The following is a 21448-nucleotide window of genomic DNA, read 5'->3' on the forward strand; positions in this document are numbered from 1 at the left end:
CCTTAAGGTTGGCCGGCAGGCGAAGAGCCCAAGCAGCCTTCGCGTTTTTCAGGAAACCTCATCCACGGGTGGGATGAGGTTTCCTGAAGGTTTAATAAAATCAATAAATAAATTTTGGTAAATTGACAAACATGTCCCAGCTCATGTGACACTGTCACATGAGGGGACATGTGTAAATAATTTTACTCTTTATTAAAAAATTTCAATATCTAATTAATCTCCCTGAGGCAGCTCCGTGCCTCAGGAAGATTTCTGCGCTGTTTTGTGTACACACGCGAAAGAGCTCAGGCCCTGACTCTCCCTCCTCCCCCAACCCGCACAGGTAGTGCTGAGCACTACCAGCTGTGTGTCACGCTGGGTGGGCCTTAATCGGCCCACCCTTGTAAAATGGCAGCGTGCAGCCGATTGCAGGCAGCGATTGGTTCCTCGCCCACCCCCGCCCGATACAGGTAAGGTTCTGGCCTTGATGTCATTAGTATCAAGAAATCTATCAATCACTGTCTTGAACATACTCAATGACTGAGCTTCCACAGCCCTCTTAGGTGAAGAATTCCATAGATTCACTACCCTCTGAGTGAAAAAGTTCCTCCTCATCTTAGTCCTAAATGGCTTGCCCCTTAGTCTGAGACTGTGTTCCCTGGTTATAGCTAGGGAAAACATCGGCCAGGACTTTCCGCCCGTTGTGGGGGGGGGGGGGGGGGGGGGGAGTTGAAGGGCGGGCACGCAGTGGCGCGCCTCTCATTGGCGCCCCCAATCGGGGGCACGCCGCCATTTTAACATGGGCAGGCCAATTAACACCCGCCCAGCGTGATGTCCGCACGGGAGCACTATGCACTCCCTGTGCGGGCGGGGGGGATTCCCGAAAGAGCGCACTCATCTCCCTGTGACTAAGTGCTGCCTCAGGGAGATCGGCTCGACTGTAAAAAAATAATAAAAATAGAAAAAAAAAATTCCCTGACATGTCCCTTCATATGACACTGTCACATGAGTTGGGACATGTTTATAACTTCTAAATACACTTTAAATAAATTTTTGAAAACCTACATGAAACTTCATCCTGCCCGTGGATGAGGTTTCATGCTTTTTCTAATGCCCGCCAGGGCACCTGGCCTGCCCACCAACCTTAAGGTTGGACGGGCAGGTCCATTAATTACTTAAATGACTCTGTCAATAGCCTCAATTGGCCATTGACAGGTCGGCGGGTGCACATCTGAATTTGCTACCTGAAAATTTAAATGGGGCAGAGTGACATCGGGCGTTCCGCCCGACGTCACCGCGTGTCATTTTACGTGTCGGCAAGTGGGAAAATCCTGGTCATCATTTCTGCATTTAACCTGAATAGCCCTTTAAGTATTTTGTAGGTTTCAATGAGATCACCTCTCATTCTTCTAAACTCTAGAAAATGCAGACCCAGTCTCCTCAATCTCTCCTCAAAGGACAGTCCTACCATCCCAGGAATAAGTCTAGTGAACCTCCCCTGCACTCCCTCCATGGCAAATATATCCTTCCTTAGGTATGGGGACCAAATTTCACAACACTCCAGGTGCGGTCTAATCAAGGTTCTATACAATTGCAGCAAGACATCCTTACTCCTTTACTGAAATCCTTTTGCAATAAAGGCCAACATACCATGCCTTCCTAATTGCTTGGTGCGCCTTCATGTTAGCTTTCAGTGATTAATGAACAAGTACACCCAGGTCCCTTTGGACAACAACACTTCCAATCTCTCACCATTTAAGGAATACTTTATATCTCCGTTCCTCCTACCAAAGTGGATAACCACACACTTATCCACATTAAATTCCATCTGCTGTGTTCCTGCCCACTCACTAAGCCTGTCCAAATCCCCTTAAGCCTCTTTGCATCCCCCTCACAGCTCACATTCCCACCTAGTTTTGTGTCATCCGCAACTTGGAAATATTACATTTAGTCCCCAAACCCAAATCATTAATAGGGCCATAACTTCCGAGCTCAAGGGCAGTGTAACTTGGGAGGTACCCCAAAGATTTACTGAGGAACGCACCCCCTGCCCACCGTCGGGAGTTCCCAGGTAAGGTTTGGCATGCCAATTGCCTGGGATGCGCAAACTTCCCTTGGACAATTGCCCTGCACTGGGAACCATCCGAAAATGTGCTTTAAATCACAAAATTCGGATGGTTCCGACTGTGTCACGTGAATAGTTACCTAGAAAAATTTGGAGAATTAAAACCACTTCTAACATCTGGGTAACTATTGTACAGGCCCACACCAACCCCCCCACGGGACTCCCCCACAAGCATTCCCCACCCCACAAAGACTCCCCACTCCCATGGGATTCCTCTCTCCACAGGATTTCCCTACCCTCCACCCCATCCTATAGCATTCCTCTCCATGCCACGGGATCCCCCCCGTCACAGGATTCCCTCCCATGGGACTCCCCCACCTCCTCAGAACTCACCCCTCCCCCAACAGAACTCCCCATACCGCCCCCCACCCCCAACATGGAGCTACCCCTTCCCCGAAGGAACTCCCCCCCACACGATACCACATCCCCAAAATTGGACTCCCCGCTAGACCCAACTCCCGACTTTCAGCAGCCCCCCCCCCTCAAGGCTCAGGCCGACCTGACCAGCCCCAACCCGAGACCCAGCCCGACCTGACACCCCTCCCCTGAGGCCTGACTCAACCTGAATCAACATCACCCCCCCCACCGAGGCTCAACCCCTCTCCGCAAGGCTCGACCCAACCCCCCCACCCACAAGGCCCGACCTGCCCTGACCATCTCCACCCAGCCCCGAGGCCCGACTCGACCCCCCCACCCAAGGCTTGAACTGACTCGATCCCCCGAGGCCTGACCCGACCCACCCCCGAGGGCCGAACCACTCACAACCCAAGGTTGGGCGAGATAGGATCGAAAGAAATTTGAGGTAAAAAACTAGGAACGAAATTGCAATCCAACTGTGATTGCCACTCAGCAGAAGTTTAGGCCCATAGATGGTGAACAACTGGGGCCCAAGTACTGATCCTTACAGTGCCCTACTAGTCACAGCCTGTCAACCTGAGAATGACCTATTTATTCCTACTCCCTGTTTTCTGTACGTTAACCAATCCTCAATCCAAGCCAGAATATTATCCCCTAACCCACGTGCTCTAATTTTGTTTACTAACCTCCTCTGTGCGATCTTATCAAAAACCTTCTAAAAATCCAAATACACCACATTCACTGGTTCCCCCATATCTATTCTGTGATTAACTTCCACAAAAACTCCAACAGGTTTGTCAAACCTGATTTTCCTTTCATAAATCCATGTTGACTTTGCACAAACAGATCATTATTTTCTAAGTGTCCAGTTATTACATCCTTTATAATGGATTCTAGTATTTTCCCTACTACTGACGGCAGGCTAACGGGTTTGTAGTTCCCTATTTTCTTTCTCCCCTCTTTCTTAAACAATGGGGTTACATTTTCAACCTTCCAATCTGCAGGCACCGTTCCACAATCTATAGCATTTTTAAAGATGACCACCAATGCATCCACGCTCTCTATAGCCAGCTCTTTCAACACTCTGGCATGTAGATCATTGGGTTTTGGGGATTTTTCAACTTTCAATCCCATTAACTTCTCCAATAATACTTTTTTTTAGTAATATTAATTTCCTTCATTCTCATTAGTTCCTTGGATCTCTAATCCTGGGAGATTTTTTCTATCTTCCTTGGTGAAGACAGACACAAAGTAATTATTTAGCTTCTCTGCCATTTCTCTATACTCTATTATAAATCCTCATGTCTTTTGCTTGTAATGGACCTACATTTGTCCTTGCTCATCTTTTCCTTTTTACGTACCTATATAAAGTCAATTTTTTATGTTCTCCGCTAGTTTACATTCATATTCTATTTTCCCTTTCATTATCAGCTTCTTGGTCCTCCTTTGCTGAATTCTAAAATGCTCCCAATCCTCAGGTTTACTACTTTTTTTGGGAACTGTTTCACTGTTCCTGTTCCTATTCCAGAACCGGTCAGATTTTCATGCCATCAATTTCAATGAAATAAAAATATGGAGGTTCTACAACAGATGGGAAATCCACTAAAATCCATGCAAACTTTGTGCTGCTTGTTCATTTAAATGATTGCTACATGCAGCCAGTACTAACCATGCTGTTGAATGGTTATACACCTGACATGGGGCACAAAATCATTAGGGGCTGGCACCATTTAATACTAGTTTGCACTACGTAAAACCAGCCTGCATCTTTTAAAGGGGAGCTCCATTCTGGCTACAGCAGGCTATGGAATGGGTTGTAGAAGAAAGTATGATCAAGAAGAATACTGAATGATAGTATTAACATGACTCAGCACACAATGCTACCAAAAAATCTTCATCAATCAGGACTCAAATATAATATTCAAATCCTTCACCTCATCCTCCCACACATAGCACTGCAGATTTTGCTCACACCCATTGCTCATACTTGTACACGCACTGCCAGCTACTCAACTATGATAATCACATTACCCAAATACATTGCAACACACTGCCAAACTTGAAGCCATGGCCAGCAATGGTACTGAAGCTTTTAAAGATAGCATGCCCATACATAAAACTCCTTCTCACATCCCACTTATACCTCATTCCACTAATTCTTCTGATTTACAAGCTGTAGACGGGCTAAGAATGCACCTCTTGCTCTCCCACATTCTCCTCCCCTCAACCCCACCCATATGTCTATCTCCTTTCAGATACACAAATACTGTAACCTGGCTAAGCAGAGGAGAAGGAGATGAAAAAGCAGAAAGAGAGTGATGAGAAAGAAACAGCATCACTTGTTCTCACTCATAGCCATCAACTCAAATACTTTACACGGCAGCTTTGAGAAGGAATCTATGCATGGCAAGACACTCGGCATGGACAGCCTGCAGCCGGAGGGTGAGGTCGCAAATGAGTTCTGCTGCAGAGAACTTACATGAGGACTTTGATGGGAGGCCTAGAGAAAAAGATCGATAGGTATGAACTCTGAAATGCTTGGTGCATTGGGCTTGCTAGAAAGTCTATGGTCCCAGTCAAGGAGCATGGAAGAATCTGGCACAGGCTTTGCATAAAGCTTGAAGCCCATTCTTTGCAGCATGGATTTGGTGACTAACTTGACTGGTACACTACGGACCAAACCAGCATCTGACGGCTGATGTCTCAACTTCAACTGCAGTAGAAATCAAGATGTCTAGCTGAAATGATACAGCTGTGTTACATAGACCGTAAATCTATTATTAGATGACTCTCATTCAACTGAGCAAGAATTAGAATCCTTCCCTGCTCTGATGCTGATTCTAATGTTTCACACAATAAAAAAGGACCTCTTTCTTTCTTTGGATCACTTTTTGATTTAAAGGGGTTGAAACTAATCTTCAGCAATTGTGCAAAAGCATTTTACACAGAGACCGATTTTGAAATCAATGAAAATTAGGAAATAATGGGTTGTCAATTCACCATGAGTCCGTTTGTGCTACTTGCATGGACTAATTTCACTTCCATTGTATTTTGCCCAGAATATTTATGTTTGCTAAGTGAATACTTCTTAGTTTAGAATGGACATTTTATTGTCCAAGGCCAAAAATACAGTTGGTCACCTATTATATGTGTTGTGTAACTTCTATCATTTCAACAATCTACTTAGCTATAATAAGTCAAAAGTAATAACTTTCCTACATAACAAGAATGCCTTAGCAGCCCAATGCTGACCTAACCACCATAGAGATTATACATTCTAAATTTTACCCAATGTACTGCCCAGCAACCCTAAATCCTCCATCTCAGGTTGACCCAAGGAATTACTTCAGCTCAATGCATAATGCTCCAAAAATATACGGGCTGTACAAAAGACGCAATGTACAAAGATGCAATCAATCAGTAGCACGCCAGAACCTAAGGAAGTATGTCAACTTCAATTTAGTAAAAAAAAATGTTAAATAGAATACTGCCATAATTGTAATAATTAAATAGATAGAAAAATATGTACAATTGAAAATTTCTAGTAATATTTAATTGTGAATTTTTAATTAATAAATGCTCCTGGGACCAATTGTTTACATCAGCAGAATCTAGTTTTATGTGACCAAAACCTACCTTTTGCACAATATCCCATGCATCCCTGTGTAGGTTGGAGTAGGTACAGAAAAAAGTCACCACAGTTTCGTACACTGACTGGAATTCGGAAAAGACAGCAGTCCTTTGTTGTGCTAAAAAAAAACTGCCAAGTTGCACAGGCAGTCAAATGCTTAACCTCTCCAGCTTGTGGCAGAGATTCAGTGTCTCTTAAAGACAACCAAACAGGGGCTTGGGTACCGCAGTGATTCATCTAAGGAGGGAAATATGAAAGATTAAAGTGAAGGCAACAAGCAACTACTTTTTTTATCACAATTGATACGGCTGTTTTGCAAATAAAATGCGGCTGGAATTTAGATTTAACACAGTGAGGAACTGTCTCATTTCCGCTGTTAAAAGGTGAAAACTAATTTTTTTGCCTGTCAGGTTTTACTAATGAATATTTGGCTATTATAGTTACCGGGTTTCTTCATCAAAAAATGGCCCCATATATATTATGTACAGTGTTTTTTCGCCCAATGTTCCTTAAGGACATACCTAAACACCACGCAGAATTCTTTCATTATAATATTATCAATTCAGCAGTAAGTTATGTCATTCATAAAATTGTACTTAGTAAAAGTACTCTAGGGAAATGCATTCTCAGATTCAGCTGGTATAGGTTTTCCTAAATGTAAACATTTAATGAGCCAATGTTTTACAATTCCAAAAGTGAGCATTAGAATCTCAGGTCAAATCTCCTAACTGTGGAACATTTTAAAGTTTGATGAGATCAGTCAGCTTGGGTTATGAAAAGGTTATAATTTTCTTGATTGCGAGTAATATTCATAATAGTTGGCTTATAAAACAACATAATTACATTAAAGTAAAAACAACCCACTGGCAAGCAAGTGCTTTGGTCCTAAGGGATGCTATGTAAATATGTTTTAGTTTGTTGTAGTTGAAAAGTTACCAAAATTTAAATCTTACAACATAGCAAAATGAAATGTAGGACACTGTTATTTTTGAAAGACTTCTAAAAAACAAAATTATCTTTTCACCAAATCTCGAGAACTAAAAGTTGCGACCCATGTTGGGTATAGTTTCAAAGGTAAAACCTTCCATGTCTTTCAAACCCATCTATCTTTCTGTAAAAAGCTGCTAACTTTCAAAAGGGGTCAATAGATAACAATTAGGAGAGAGCCAGCATTTCCCTCCTGAGCCCATGGTTACTGATGGCACTTCTGGGGTGCTTCACGACTCTACCAAATAAAATTAATTAACTCAGAATAGAATGACTAAAAATGAGGCCTTCTGGTTTACTATGAGCCAGAACTTAGCAAGGATCATTTCAATTCCAGATATTTTTCATCATGTTTTTCAAAATTTAGCACTACCGGACTGGAGATATTGTATATTGTATCTTTCCATTCAATGAGACAGTTCTGCTAAACATTAACCTTATTTTTATGCAATGAATGCATTATGTGAAAAAAACGACTTATCTCTCTTGCTCACAGCATGCCATAGTATGATCATTTTGAAACACTGTATACCTCCACACATTTTGTTGGCATTTCTGCTGGCTTATCAAAGATCTGGAAACGATACCATCCTGGCATTAAAGAGTGATCACATATTAACTCCTGAATTGCTGACTGTTGCAGTCGGAGTGAATCAAAGTCCACGCTTCTGTAGGGGTTCTGAAGGAGCTGGTGACCACCAGGGTAGCATTCAGGGGCTGTCGGGCATCAGAAAAGGATTTAGTAATGGCTCATCGTAATTGTTCAAGTAATTACTTTATTTCATATTCAACAATTAACTTTATCAATGTTATAATTTGCCAATCACATAGGTAAACATATTTATTTACAAACGTATATACTGGGAAGGCACTGTTCACTGAAGTTGATTAGTGTTCTGCACAATTGAATAGAGATCCTGACATCTTAAGACAAACAGTGCATTTCTGCTACAGTTTTTGTTGTTGAACTAAAATACCTCCATTTGATTTTTAAAGTTGGAGCTAATTTCTACAATGGAAATTCAAATCAATTGGGTTTCAGAAAACACTATCAAACCTCAATCTCAATTTCAGTGGCAAAGTATGTTTTGCTCCATAAAAGTTGAAGTTCTGGATTTTAAAGTCTTCACGATTGAAAGAAATTAGATACATAGATGCATAGAAACATCTATTGTGCAGAAGGAAGCCATCTGCTGATTGTGTATGCCAGCAGAAAAACAGCTATCTAGCCTCACTGCACTTTACAGCTCCTAGTTCATAGCCCTGTAGGTTATGGAACGTCAAATGCAAATCCAAGGGCAGGATTTTTCCGGTCATCGGGCAGATGCGGCGGATGGCCCTGGCAGCGGCCGCGAAACAGGCCGCCGCTTGAGATCGGGCCCTGACTGCGATTTCACACTGGCGAGCCAATTAAATTCTGCCCAGCGTGAAATGCGGCTCCGCAATGAACGGGGGCCTGTCGACCGCCGGGTCCAGTGGTGACCCGGCAGCCAATTTAAAAGCGGCCCAGGCAGCCCCTGGAAGGCTGCCACAAAGGACATCCCTGGAACAGACACTATGGACCTGAGTGCAGCTGGACACGGCAGGCGGAAGGGCAGGTCGGGTGGGTACTTGGCCCCCCCGGCTTCTCTGATGATTGCCTCGCCATCCTCCTGGAGGAGGTGGCTGTCAGAAGGGACACCCTTGCCCAGGGATCGGAGGAAGAGGCCACTGCACCTCATCAAGAGGGCATGGGAGGTGGTGGCAGCACTGGTCAGCAGCCATGATGTGGTGCGGAGCTCCTGGGTGCAGTGTCAGAAGTGCTTCACTGATCTGCTACGCTTAGGAAGGGTGAATACCATGTTGGCATGGGTCAGTGTGCAGATGTGTTAAGGTCTGGCCGTTTCCCACCCCCACCCCCCCACCCCCCACCCCCCCCCCCCCCCACCCCCCGTGGACCTCAGGGATGCTAGTGTTTGAGTGCCAGCTGTCAATCACACCAGAGCTGGCCAAGGGGGTGAGCCCTGGCTGCTTGCACTAAGTGCCTTGCAGCTCAAGGGTAACGGCTTGGATGTGCCTGGCCAGGTGCTCCTCAGCTGGGATTGGTCAGGCTGCAATGGCAGTGCAGGTACAGAGTGGGCTAATCAATGCTCCTCTGTTGTTTTAAGAGAAGACGGCCCATAACAATATAGAAAGGTCACAGACTGGCGGAGGCTCCGGTAGCCTACTAAACCTCTCAAGATATGATCAAGACACGCTGAAGCTCGAGAGCTGGCACGTGCCCCACGTGCAACTGGGCGTGGAGAGGCAGGGGTGCCAGAAGGTAAGAGTGCAGTACACAGAGATGAGAATTTCGGCTTGTACAACCATTTTAGTGTAGTCTTTTCATTGATGTGAGCCTTGAACCTGGAGTCCCCATTGATCATTGGAAGATGAGGGCACCGTGATGCAGATCTCCATTGGGCTGAGTTTTCCCAGAATTGCGCTAAGTGCGGTAGCAGGTGGGTAAAATGGAGTCCTACCCGCCGATGAAAATGGCGGGTTTCCACGCTGTATCTTCCTGACCCTGCCTCATTATATATTCACTCCCACAAAACACGCCCTTTCCAAGGTGGGCGGGCTGTCATTCGCCTGCTCGCCAGCACCCCGCTGTTGCATCACGCCGGGCACCATCTTTAAAGTCAGCAAAGTGCTCATCGCCATCAGCTCACCACCGCTGTCTGGGAGACATGGTCAGCGAAGGAAAAAAGACTGCAGTCCCTCGTTTCACCAATGGGTCCCTCGAGAGACTGCCGGATGCCGTGGAGGACCGCCAGGATGTGCTCTACTCCCGCTCTGGCCGCAGGATGGATAGCAACGTCACCAACCCGGCCAGTGGCAATGGTGGTCAGTGCTAACGCCCTTCAGAAGAGAACAGCCACCCAGTGCCGCAAAAGGATGAATGATCTCTTCCGTTCCACCAGGGTAAGTCACTCTTTTCATCACTCCCAACTCACACACTCACATCACACACCCACAGGGCCCTCATTTACTGCCAGTGCAAGGGACATCACCATTCACTCTTTCACACACATCGTCATTGTCCTCATCCTGTCCATGGGACCACTCACCACACACACAGGCCAGGCATATTTATCATTTGGCCCAGCAGGCGTCCTGATACACTCTCCTCATCTCTATCCATGCAGGACAACAGGAGGGTAATGTCGCAGACAGGTGAAGGGGTGCCAGAATTCAAAGTTCTCACAGACTTTGAAAACAGAGCCAGCCAGCTGGTCGGCGATGACAGGGATCGGTCCTGTGCTGACGGTAAGGTCGGCGCTGCACTACCAAGAGAGGATCCAGGAGTGCAACATCCATCAGACAACCATGCCGTGAGTGATGTGTCCTCTTTCACAAGCCACTGCCATTCGCTAATTATCTCCCCTTGCTTTCGCAGGCACATCTGGGAAGCAGCTGACAGAGCCCTCAACACAGCACCTCCAAGCAAGCTCCGAAGAAACCTCTGAAGAGGAATCTGAAAGCACCCTCCCTAAAGTCTCGTCACAGCACTCACCCACACCCTCCACCAGCGCAGAGACACACACCTCGGTGGGACCTAGCTTTAGAGTAGCTTCGGAATCACATTCTGGTGAGCACATCACACATTCTGACCCACAGCAGGCGGAGGTAGGGAATTTCCAGGTCCCCAGCACTTGGAGGACTGGTGGAGGCCAGAACGCTGCTGAGTGCGAGTCAGATGACAAGCCTCTGGACTCAGTCATGTCACAGTTGCTGAAGCTGCAAAGGCAAGCTAGGGAACAACAGAAAGGGATGTCCACTGCACCCCTCAGATTGCAGGGCATGATGGAGGAGTCCATCCATCTTCGGGCTGTAGTGAAAGCGTCGGCATTGCAACGCACCGAGGTCAACATTGGCAGGCTGGTGGCCACCATGGAGACCTTGGTCTAGGACATCATTCCAGCACTGCTGCGCGGGCTTAACTCCATCGCTGATGCCATAGTTGGCCTCGAGGGTGCTGGGCAGCTCGATCTCGCCCCTTCCACTCACAGAGTCAGCCATGGGCCCTTGGGCACCCACAGGGAGGAGGATCAGCAGTGCACACTCTGGGGCCATCCACCCAAGTGACTCGGGGAGTGACCGGCCCACCCGAATCCCCTCTTCCTGTGACCTCCGCAGATCCCGCTTCACAGGCCGAGGAGGGTGCCACTGCCACACAGGACCCCCAAAACAGGCCGGGATCCTCCAAGGCTCGGCCCTCCAGAGGACGCCCGCCAAAGTCATCACAGAAAGGGCGTCACAGTCAGCAGGCTGCCTCCATCTCTGCTGTGGATGTCCGGGGAGCACCAAGACGTAGCGGCAGGGTTAGGAAAGTTAAGAAGAATTAGTTGCACAGCCTGGGCACAGATGTTAAATCACTTGTACATAATGTTCACTTTTGTCAATTAACTCCTAAGAATGTCTCCCTGCCCATGGCTCCTTGTTCTGATGAGCAGTGTTCTTGTCACTCAGATGTGAATCCTTTCTGCACAAGATAAAAGGCAGGTGTCTCAGTCCAGGGCCTCTTCCCTGTGCTCTGTGCGGCCTTCAGGCCACAGTGATGGTCCAGCCTCACACTCCCTGGAAACATTACTGATATCTGCACTTCGGCAGTGCTGGTCATTGATGCCAGAATGTAGTGGTCAGGCACCACAGAGTTCTCTCATTCTCTCTGTGTGCTCAGCAGCTTTAAGGTGGGGCTGGCCCCCATCACAAAAACATCTGCGACCAGTGATGCTGTGCACCAGCTCCTGAAGGGCTGAGGCACTGAAGGCGGACACAGCATCAGATGCGTCTAAAGTTTCATGGATGGGTCTCTGAGGTGGCCCTGGTCATGGAGCACAAGCGAGCTGCCCTCGGCCAGACAGAAGTCAGAAATTCTCAGAGGCTAAGTGAAGATCTATGGAGTGTCCTCACTGCATGTTCTCATCATCCTCCTGCAATCGGGCGACTATTAGGGCCTCCACTGCATTTCCATGACAAGAGCATTCTCAGAGGATGTTGGTGCTGCGATAAGCCAGACTGGAGTCAAACTTTCACAACTGCAATGCGGGGATCTACAGGGACACCTCAGTGCATGTCGTCATCATCCTCCACAAATCTGGCAGCTATGAGGACCTCCCGAATGCGCCTGCCTCATCTAGCCAGTGCGAGAGCATCATCCCCATCATCGTCACCACCAAGGACCCCCTCACCCTCATCCCTGTCGGCATCCTCCTCATCAGTGGAGACATGCAGCTCCTCCATCTCCTTCTCAGCCAGCTCCTCACCCTGTTGCTGAGCCAGGTTGTAAAGGGCGCAGCAGACGATGACAATGCATGATACCGTCTGCAGACTGTATTGCAGGGCTCCACAAGACTGGTCCAGGCACTGGAACCACATCTTCAGCATCCCGATGGTCTGCTCCACCAAGTTGCGAGCTGCTGCATGAGCCCCATTATAGTATCACTCTGCTGCACTCTGAGGCCGCTGCCACGGCATCAGCCACGGCCTCTGCTGTCCTCAAAGGCCCAACCCTGCAGCCTCTGTGGACCCTGGAAGACTGCAGGGATTTGCGAGCGAGTCAGGATGTAGGCGTCTTGCACTCTCCCTGGAAACTGTGCACATAACCGAAGGATGCGTTTCTGGTGGTTGTATACCAGCTGCACATTCAGTGAGTGGAAGCCCTTGCAGTTGATGAAGTCCACTGAGTGTAGCAATGGAGACCTGAGTGCCACATGAGTGCAGTCAATTGCACCCTGCACCTGTGGGAATCTCGAGATCAGGGCGAATCAATGGCCTTTGCATCCTGGCTGTCCCAGTCCCAGATGAAATGCACAAAGTTGTGTGCCATGGAGAAGATGGTGTCCGTTACCTCATGGATGCATTTGTGGGTGTCGGATTGTGAAATCCCACAGAGGTCACCTGTGGAGCCCTGAAAGGAGCCACTGGCATAGAAGTTGAGCGCCGTGGTCACTTTCACAACCACTGGCTGTGGATGCCCTCCATGTCCCCTTGGCACCAAATCCTGCAGTAAGTGGCAGATGTGAGCCACCAGGACCCTACACACACACAGTCATCAGCGGTACTGGTTGTCAGTCATCTGCAGGAATAGCAGGCGGTGTCTATCAACCCTGGGCGTCCCTAGGCAACGGCCTGCTGTCGCTCCTGGGCAGCGTGTGCGGGAGCCCTTGCTTCCCCTTCTTCATGAGGTTGCTGCTCCTGCCTTTGCGCAGCCAGGAGCCTCAGTCGCTCTCTCCTCCATCTTCTATGGTCGCTGTAAGCAATTAGGCATACAGCTAGGTCACCAGGGTCCATGATCCTGATGTGGTCCTCTGCAGCATGAAAGAGAGGGAGAGGCGTGGTTATCATGGCTGTACTTAGCACCTTTCCTGGCCCTGTGTGACCGCCTCTGAATGCTTCCTGTAGCAGACTTGAAGTCTGTGCTAGGGACGTGGTGGGGGGTAAGATATGGAGTGCTTGATGGCCCTTTGGTGCCTCCGCGTTGCTTGCATGGGCGGGCAGGTAGTAGCCTAACCCCAATCAGGTCGCTGCGGCTGTACCTGATCTGTCTCAGTTGTGGAGGCATGGTAAGCTTATATAAGTGACCCTAATGTGTGGCCACTTCCCTTGCTTACCCTGCACCCCCATGTGTGCGCAGGATGCAGCACCAGGGCAGCACTTGACCTCCCCCCGCTCTCAGCAGTTGCCTCCGAGGCTGGCCTGCACTTGCCCCCGGAAACCCCCACCCCTCAGCAGTCACCTGCTGGGCCATGCATCAGTTTCCCCCGCCCCCGGTGCCCCTGAGGCCTGTAAACAACAGGTGAGCTGTGGAGAACGTTGCTGCTCAGTCACCTCAGTTCTCCCAAAGTGAAGGCTGCCAAGTGCACGTCGCCTGCGTGCTGTTGTGAAACATGTCGAAATGCTTTCCCACCGACGTGGGCGGGTGATACGGCGGGATTCCAAGGGCCTGGTGGGATGGCCTTTTAATTACATGCTAATGTATTACAATTAGCTCCCCTCCAACTGATGTTGGGGAACGTGGCCTGCCATTGGCAGGCTGTGCGTAAGATCACGACCTGCCTTCATGCCATCATAAAGTGGGTCCCACCATATTTTCCGTGCACACCACCTATCATGCCCGCTGCCAGTGGGCTCGGAGAATTCTACCCGTTGTCTCACCAGGGTGCCTGGCATGCACAGTGACAGTGTGATAACTTTAACAAATGACATGTCCTTCTTCTCCCTTTTAGGTTCACCAGCAGGCATTTGCTCTCTGGACCCCAAAGGTCCACGCCTGACACCGGAGGACCACCAGGCATCATTTGTGTCTGCGTCACAACTGCTCTCTGAAGCTGGCACCAGTGCAGATACTAGTACCTCGGTGGGCATTAGAGCAGCAGCTAGCATCTCAGTGCATATTGGTGAGGACAGTTCCCAATCGTTTGAGGTGCAGGCGGAGGCAGGGAGTGCCCAGAGCGATGGCAGTCAGAGACTACTGGGGACCAGGACGATGCTCAGTCAAAGGCTGATGATGAGCCTCTGGAGTTGTCCATTCGATGGAAGATGCTGGATGCGGCAAGATGTGTGGGGGGATCTGACAGAGATCCATGAGGATGTGCATGCCATGGTCTCTGTGATGGAGGAGTCCATGTAGAACGTGAGCACTGCGTTGACCCTCATGGCCAAGTGTACTGCCTCCTCCATTGAGAGAGTGGCGGCTCTCATGGAGAGGCTGCTCCAGGGACAGAATGAGGGGTTCCTGGGGTTGCGCTTAGACCTGCAAGCCCTCACACAGGCACTGACATCAGGTGGTCAGTGTCAGTGTGGGAGATGGATGAGGCACCCAGTATCTCAGCTAGGTGCCCGTCCATCAATGGTATGCAGGGAGATCCAGAGTGCCCTCAAGTTGGTGCAAAAGCTGCTTGTCGTCTCTGTGGGTTCCTCTCAGGGTGCTCTGGATGACAACAGCGGCTCCTCCTTCCCTCCACCAGTGACCGTAGCATCTGATGAGGCTGCGGCAACTGGGGAGATGCCAGCCGTGAAACTGGCTGCTCCCTTCCAGGTGGGGCCAGCACAGGCTCCACTGGCCAGAGGACAACCGCCAATGTCATCAAGGCCAACAAGACAGCAGAGTCAGCAGGCTGCCCCCAATGCCACTGCCAGCAAGGTTGAGCGCCTAGACGTAGCAATCACAAACGTAAGTTAAAGGGACCCTGAGCACAAGAGGGGCACGTCATGGATGATTTTATGTCCAGTTTTGTTTACTTTATGTATACTGGTCTTATGCTGAATACCAGAAACGTTTCTGTTAAGATTATTGAACTGTCAGAATAACATAAATTGTGCTTTTGTTGTCATGGCCTGAGTACGCTTCACCTTTTTATTTCATTGGTGCGGGGAAGGCTAGTATGTAATGCTGGATGTAGGTGGCTCTGAACTTTATTTGATTTGATAAGATGAAGGAACCCTTAGGAGGAAGTGACCATAATATGATAGAATTTACCCTGCAATTTGAGAGGAAAAAGCTGGAATCAGATGTAACGGTATTACAGTTGAATAAAGGCAACTACAGAGGCATGAGGGAGGAGCTGGCCAGAATTGACTGGGCGATGAGCCTGGCAGGAAAGACAGTGGAAAAGCAATGGCAGGAGTTTCTGGGAATAATTTGGGAGACACAGCAAAAATTCATCCCAAGGAAGAAGAAGCATACTAAAAGAAGGACAAGGCAACCATGGCTGACAAGGGAAGCCAGGGACAGCATAAAAGCTAAAGAGAAAGCATACAATGCGGTGAAGAGCAGTGGGAAACCAGGGGATTGGGAAGCCTACAAAGACCAACAGAGGACAACTAAAAAAGAAATAAGGAGGGAGAAGATTAAATATGAGGGTAAACTAGCCAGTAATATAAAAGAAGATTGCAAGAGTTTTTTTAGATACATAAAGGGTAAGAGAGAGGCAAAAGTGGACATTGGGCCACTGGAAAATGACGCTGGAGAAGTAGTAGTGGGGAACAAAGAAATGGTGCAGGAACTGAATAGGTACTTTGCGTCAGTCTTCACAGTGGAAAACACGAGTGACATCCCCAAAGTTCAAGAGAGTCAGGGGGCAGAGGTGAGTATGGTGGCCATTACCAAGGAGAAGGTGCTAGGAAAACTGAAAGGTCTGAAGGTGGATACATCACCTGGACCAGATGGATTACACCCCAGAGTTCTGAAGGGGATAGCTGAAGAGAAAGTGGAGGCGTCAGTGGCGATCTTTCAGGAATCACTGGAATCAGGAAGGGTCCCAGAGGACTGGAAAATCGCTAATATTTAAGAAGGGAGTGAGGCAAAAGACGGGAAATTACAGGCCGATTAGCCTGACCTTGGTCATTGGTAAGATTTTAGAGTCCATTATTAAGGATGAGATTTCAGAATACTTGGAAGTGCATGGTAAAATCGGGCAAAGTCAGCATGGTTTCATCAAGGGGAGGTCATGCCTGACAACTCTGTTAGAATTCTTTGAGGAGGTAACAAGTAAGTTAGACAAAGGAGAGCCAATGGATGTTATTTACTTGGACTTCCAGAAGGCCTTTGACAAGGTGCCGCACAGGAGGCTGCTCAGTAAGATAAGAGCTCATGGTGTTAGAGGCAAGGTACTAGCATGGATAGAAGATTGGCTGTCTGGCAGGAGGCAGAGAGTGGGGATAAGGGGGTCCTTCTCAGGATGGCGGCCAGTGACTAGTGGAGTTCCACAGGGGTCAGTATTGGGACCACAACTTTTCACTTAATACATTAATGATCTAGATGAAGGAACTGAGGGCATCCTGGCTAAGTTTGCAGATGACACAAAGATAGGTGGAGGGACAGGTAGTATTGAGGAGGCGGGGAGGCTGCAGAATTATTTGGACAGGTTAGGAGAATGGGCAAAGAAGTGGCAGATGGAATACAACGTGGGGAAGTGTGAGGTCATGCACTTTGGTAGGAAGAATAGAGGCATAGACTATTTTCTAAATGGGGAGAGAATTCAGAAATCTGGAGTGCAAAGAGACTTGGGAGTCCTACTCCTGGATTCTCTTAAGGCTAACTTGCAGGTTGAGTCAGTAGTTAGGAAGGCAAATGCAATGTTGGCATTTATTTCGAGAGGACTAGAATATAAAAGCAGGGACGTGCTGCTGAGGCTTTATAAGGCTCTGGTCAGACCACATTTAGAATATTGTGAGCAATTTTGGGCCCCGTATCTCAGGAAGGATGTGCTGGCCCTGGAGAGGGTCCAGAGGAGGTTCACGAGAATGATCCCAGGAATGAAAGGCTTAACATATGAGGAACGTTTGAGGACTCTAGGTCTATACTCGATGGAGTTTAGAAGGATGAGGGGGGATCTGATTGAAACTTACAGAATATTGAAAGGCCTGGATAGAGTGGACGTGGGGAAGATATTTCCATTAGTAGGAGAGACTAGGACCCGAGGGAACAGCCTCAGAGTAAAGGGAAGACCTTTTAGAACAGAGATTAGGAGAAACTTCTTTAGCCAGAGAGTGGTGAATCTATGAAATCCATTGCCACAGAAGGCTGTGGAGGCCAGGTCATTGAGTGTATTTAAGACCGAGATAGATAGGTTCTTGATTAGTAAGGGGATCAAAGGTTACGGGGAGAAGGCGGGAGAGTGGGGTTGAGAAACTTATCAGCCATGATTGAATGGCGGAGCAGACTCGATAGGCCGAATGGCCTAATTTCTGCTCCTATGTCTTATGGTTTTATGGTCTTATTGCACAGGCACTGAATGCCCTTTGGGTTTAATTGAAAGGGTTATTTCAGACATCTGGGGTGGAGTCGGCAGCCCTGGCACGTGTTTGAAGCTGATCTTTAGTAGCCTAACTGAAGGAGCATTGGATCACGGTGTCTCTGGTGTCCCTGTCTCCCTGCAGGTTACCAAGGTCTGGCTCCACACCCTCAGCCTTTTCCTCACTGTGCTCCTCTTCAGACTCACTACTGGACTCACCATCTCTGGCCTGTGGAGCTGCTTCAAGATCTTCTTCCTCCAGTGGATCCCCCCTTGCCACTGCCTGATTGTGGAGAGTGCAGCATGCAACCACCATCAGTGATACCCACTCTGCGGGGTATTATAGTGCTCCCTCTGAACAGTCCAGGCATCGGAAGCGCATCTTGAGAAGACCATTGGTCCTCTCTACCACCACCCTTGTGGAGGCATGACTCGTAATGTAACACTTCTCTGCCTCTATTCTTGGGTGACAGAGAGGCGTCATGGGCCACTTCTTCAGCTGATTGTCCTTGTCACCCAGCAGCCATCCATCCATTCAGATTGGAGTTCCTCTGCACTTCTCAGTATTATACCATTTTTTGTGTACTCCCTTGCCTTGTTTACCTTCCCCAAATACATCACCTCACACCTCTCCAGATTGACTTCTATTTATTGCTTTCTGCCCACCTGAGCACTCCACTGATATCTTCCTGCAATTTACAGCCTCGGTCCTTAACATCAAATACACAGGTAGTTTATGTATCATCTGCAAACTTCTTAATCATACCCCTTATATCTAAGTTTAAGCTACTGATATATATCACAAAAAGCAAAGTAATCAGTACTGAGCCCTGATGAACTCCACTGGAACAGCCTTACAGAGACAAAAACACTTATCGACCATTTTCTTCCTGCCACTGATCCAATCTAACTTGCTACTTTCCTTCATATCCTATTAGCTTTTAATTGTTTGACAAGTCTGCCATGGGGAGTGTTGTCAAAAATCTTGTTAAAATCTGTGTAGACTACATCAACCCTCCTTGTTACCTCCTCAAAAGATTCAATCATGTTAATCAGACACGACCTTCCCTTAAAAAATCCATGCTGATTGTCGTTGATTAATCCATGCCTTTCCAAAATGAGGGTATATACTGTCTCTCAGAATTTATTTTAAAATATTATGCCCACAACCGAGTTTAGGATGATTAATCTAATTAGTCCGGCTATCACTTCCTCCAAATGTGCAACATAGGCAGTCTTCTCCTTGTTTCACTTAGTAGCCTGATAAATTTCATCCACCTTGGAGATTTATTCACTTTCAAAGATGCTAAACACCTTCATATTTTCTCTTTCACTAGGTTTATTTCAGCCAATACTTTACATTCCCATCCTTAACTACAATTGTCTGCTTTGCCCTCCTCTTTTGTGAAACTTTAAGAACCATGTCCATATCTTGTGCCTAGATCACATGATCTTAGTATCCAATAGAAGAGTAGCGGGGGCTACCTCAGGAATCAGTAGTCTATAGTTAGAGCCTGTGGTGTAGAGACAAGGTTCGAGTTGAAAGCACACAAGTGTAGCTGCTGAAAACCTTTGTAAATAAACAGAGAGCAGAAATTTTCACTCAGTGGGCAGGCACGTGCCCGACCCGCTCAAGCATGAAATCACGCACATTGACGTCGGCCGACCGTGCTGACATCAACGCTCAGTCGCACGATAGTTCGGTCAGCGGCACACACCAGAGTCAGCAGCGCGCCCGCTGACAATTCAAAGGCTGAGCCCTGATGAACTCTACAGGAACAGCCTTACAGAGACAAAAACACTTGTTGACCATTTTCTTCCTGCCACTGATCCAATCTAACTTGCTACTTTCCTTCATATTCTATTAGCTTTTAATTGTTTGACAAGTCTGTCATGGGGAGTGTTGTCAAAAATCTTGTTAAAATCCATGTAGACTACATCAACCCTCCTTGTTACCTCCTCAAAAAATTCAATCAAGTTAATCAGATATGACCTTCCTTTAAAAAATCCATGCTGATTGTCGTTAATTAATCCATGCCTTTCCAAAATGAGGGTATATACTGTCTCTCAGAACTGATTTTAAAATATTTAGCTCACAACTGAGTTTAGGCTAATTAACCTAATTACTTCGGCTATCACTTCCTCCAGCTGTGCAACATAGGCAGTCTTCCCCTTGTTTCATTTAGTAGCCTGATAAATAGCCTGTCAAGGCCATTAAATAATCAATTAAGCTAATTTTTTTGCTGCCCATCCAATCTAATGGTTGGCGGGCAGGCGAAAAGGCCTTTGCATTTTTTTGGCAACCTCATCCACGGGCGGGATGAGGGTTCCAAAAACAAATAATAATAAAATAAAAGTTCTACAATTAATTAATAACAAGTCCCTGCTCATGTGACAGAGTCACGTGAAGGGATATGTTTTATTACATTTTTATTTTCTTAATTTTTTAAATATATCTCTTCATCTCCCTGAGGCAGCTCTATGCCTCAGGGAGACTATGAGACACTCACTCGCCTGTATGCACGAAGTTCGTGCTTGGCCCATCCCGCACTCCCCCCACCCCCCGGCACAGGCAGCGCTTCACAATGCTGCTCGCTTGCTGGGCGGGCCTTAATTGGCCCGCCAGCATGAAATCACGGTGTGATGCTGATCGCTGGCGCCCCCGCCCGCTGAGCCTGCCCGCCAAATGCAAATTTCTGCTCAGAATGTGTTCCACTTAAGAACTGTCTACTGACCCATTCTGTCTATTGTACCAATTTGGCCACCCCACAATAAGCGTACAACCCAGATCCACACGTCCCACCAAACTGGCGACGAGCAAAAAGCAAGAAAGAAGTGAGGACAAAGCAAAGATACAATAAACTGGGTTGAGAATAAAACAAATTAACAAAAGAAATCAAGAGAATTGAAATCGGGCTGTACCTCACACGGTGATTGTAAGTAGAGATCCTGTCCTAAACGTTGAAGCAATCCCCTCACAGAATGCTGCAATTTAGAAGAATTGATCCTTTTGGTCCAGCCACGGATGATTATATTGAAAGCTTTGCGCTCTTTTTTCAAGCGAGCAATCCTCTTATCCACGTGTGGGAGTAAAACCTATGGGTTGACTCGATAACTAATGGCACCCAGTGCCCCTGATTCCAAAAATTTTGAGGAATTGATGGACCTCATAAAAGATCATTACCAGCCAAAGCCCTCGGTGACATTGCAACAGTTCAAATTTAGCTCAAGAAATAGAGCGCCAAGGGAGACAGTTGCTTGTTATGCGGCAAGTTTGAAACAGTTAACAAAAATCGCGAGTTTGGTACATCTTTAAATGACATGCTCAGAAATCGTTTAGTGTGCAGTGTGAATGAGGACACGATTCAGTAGAGATTACTGTCTGAAACAAATTTGGATTTTAAGAAGGTGCTACAGATAGCACTGACCATGGAAAGCACAGTTAGGGATTTGGAAACCACACAGGGAGTGCAAAATGGATCCGCCCTCCACGTTGGGTGGGAAGCCCCAGTCAAAAAGGGCGTGAAAATGCAAGGCTCTGCTGAGAAGCAAGAAACAGCCACCGCTAGCAGACAAATAAAAGAAATGGCTTAACAGCAAAAGCATGGA

General features: G+C 47.4%; 1 protein-coding gene across 1 annotated transcript in view; it reads right to left on the minus strand.

Moving 5' to 3' along the window:
- The window catches only part of vwde (von Willebrand factor D and EGF domains), a 379611-nt gene that overhangs the window by 249449 nt on the left and 108714 nt on the right, over positions 1-21448 (minus strand). Inside the window, exons 2-3 of the mRNA XM_078538828.1 lie at positions 7612-7796; positions 6098-6329 (exon numbers count right to left, since the gene is read on the minus strand). Of these exons, the coding sequence (XP_078394954.1) occupies positions 6098-6329; positions 7612-7796 (417 nt within the window). The remainder of the gene's footprint in view (positions 1-6097; positions 6330-7611; positions 7797-21448) is intronic.

Source organism: Cetorhinus maximus, chromosome 3, assembly GCF_964194155.1.
Source record: "Cetorhinus maximus chromosome 3, sCetMax3.hap1.1, whole genome shotgun sequence".
NCBI lineage: Eukaryota > Metazoa > Chordata > Chondrichthyes > Lamniformes > Cetorhinidae > Cetorhinus > Cetorhinus maximus.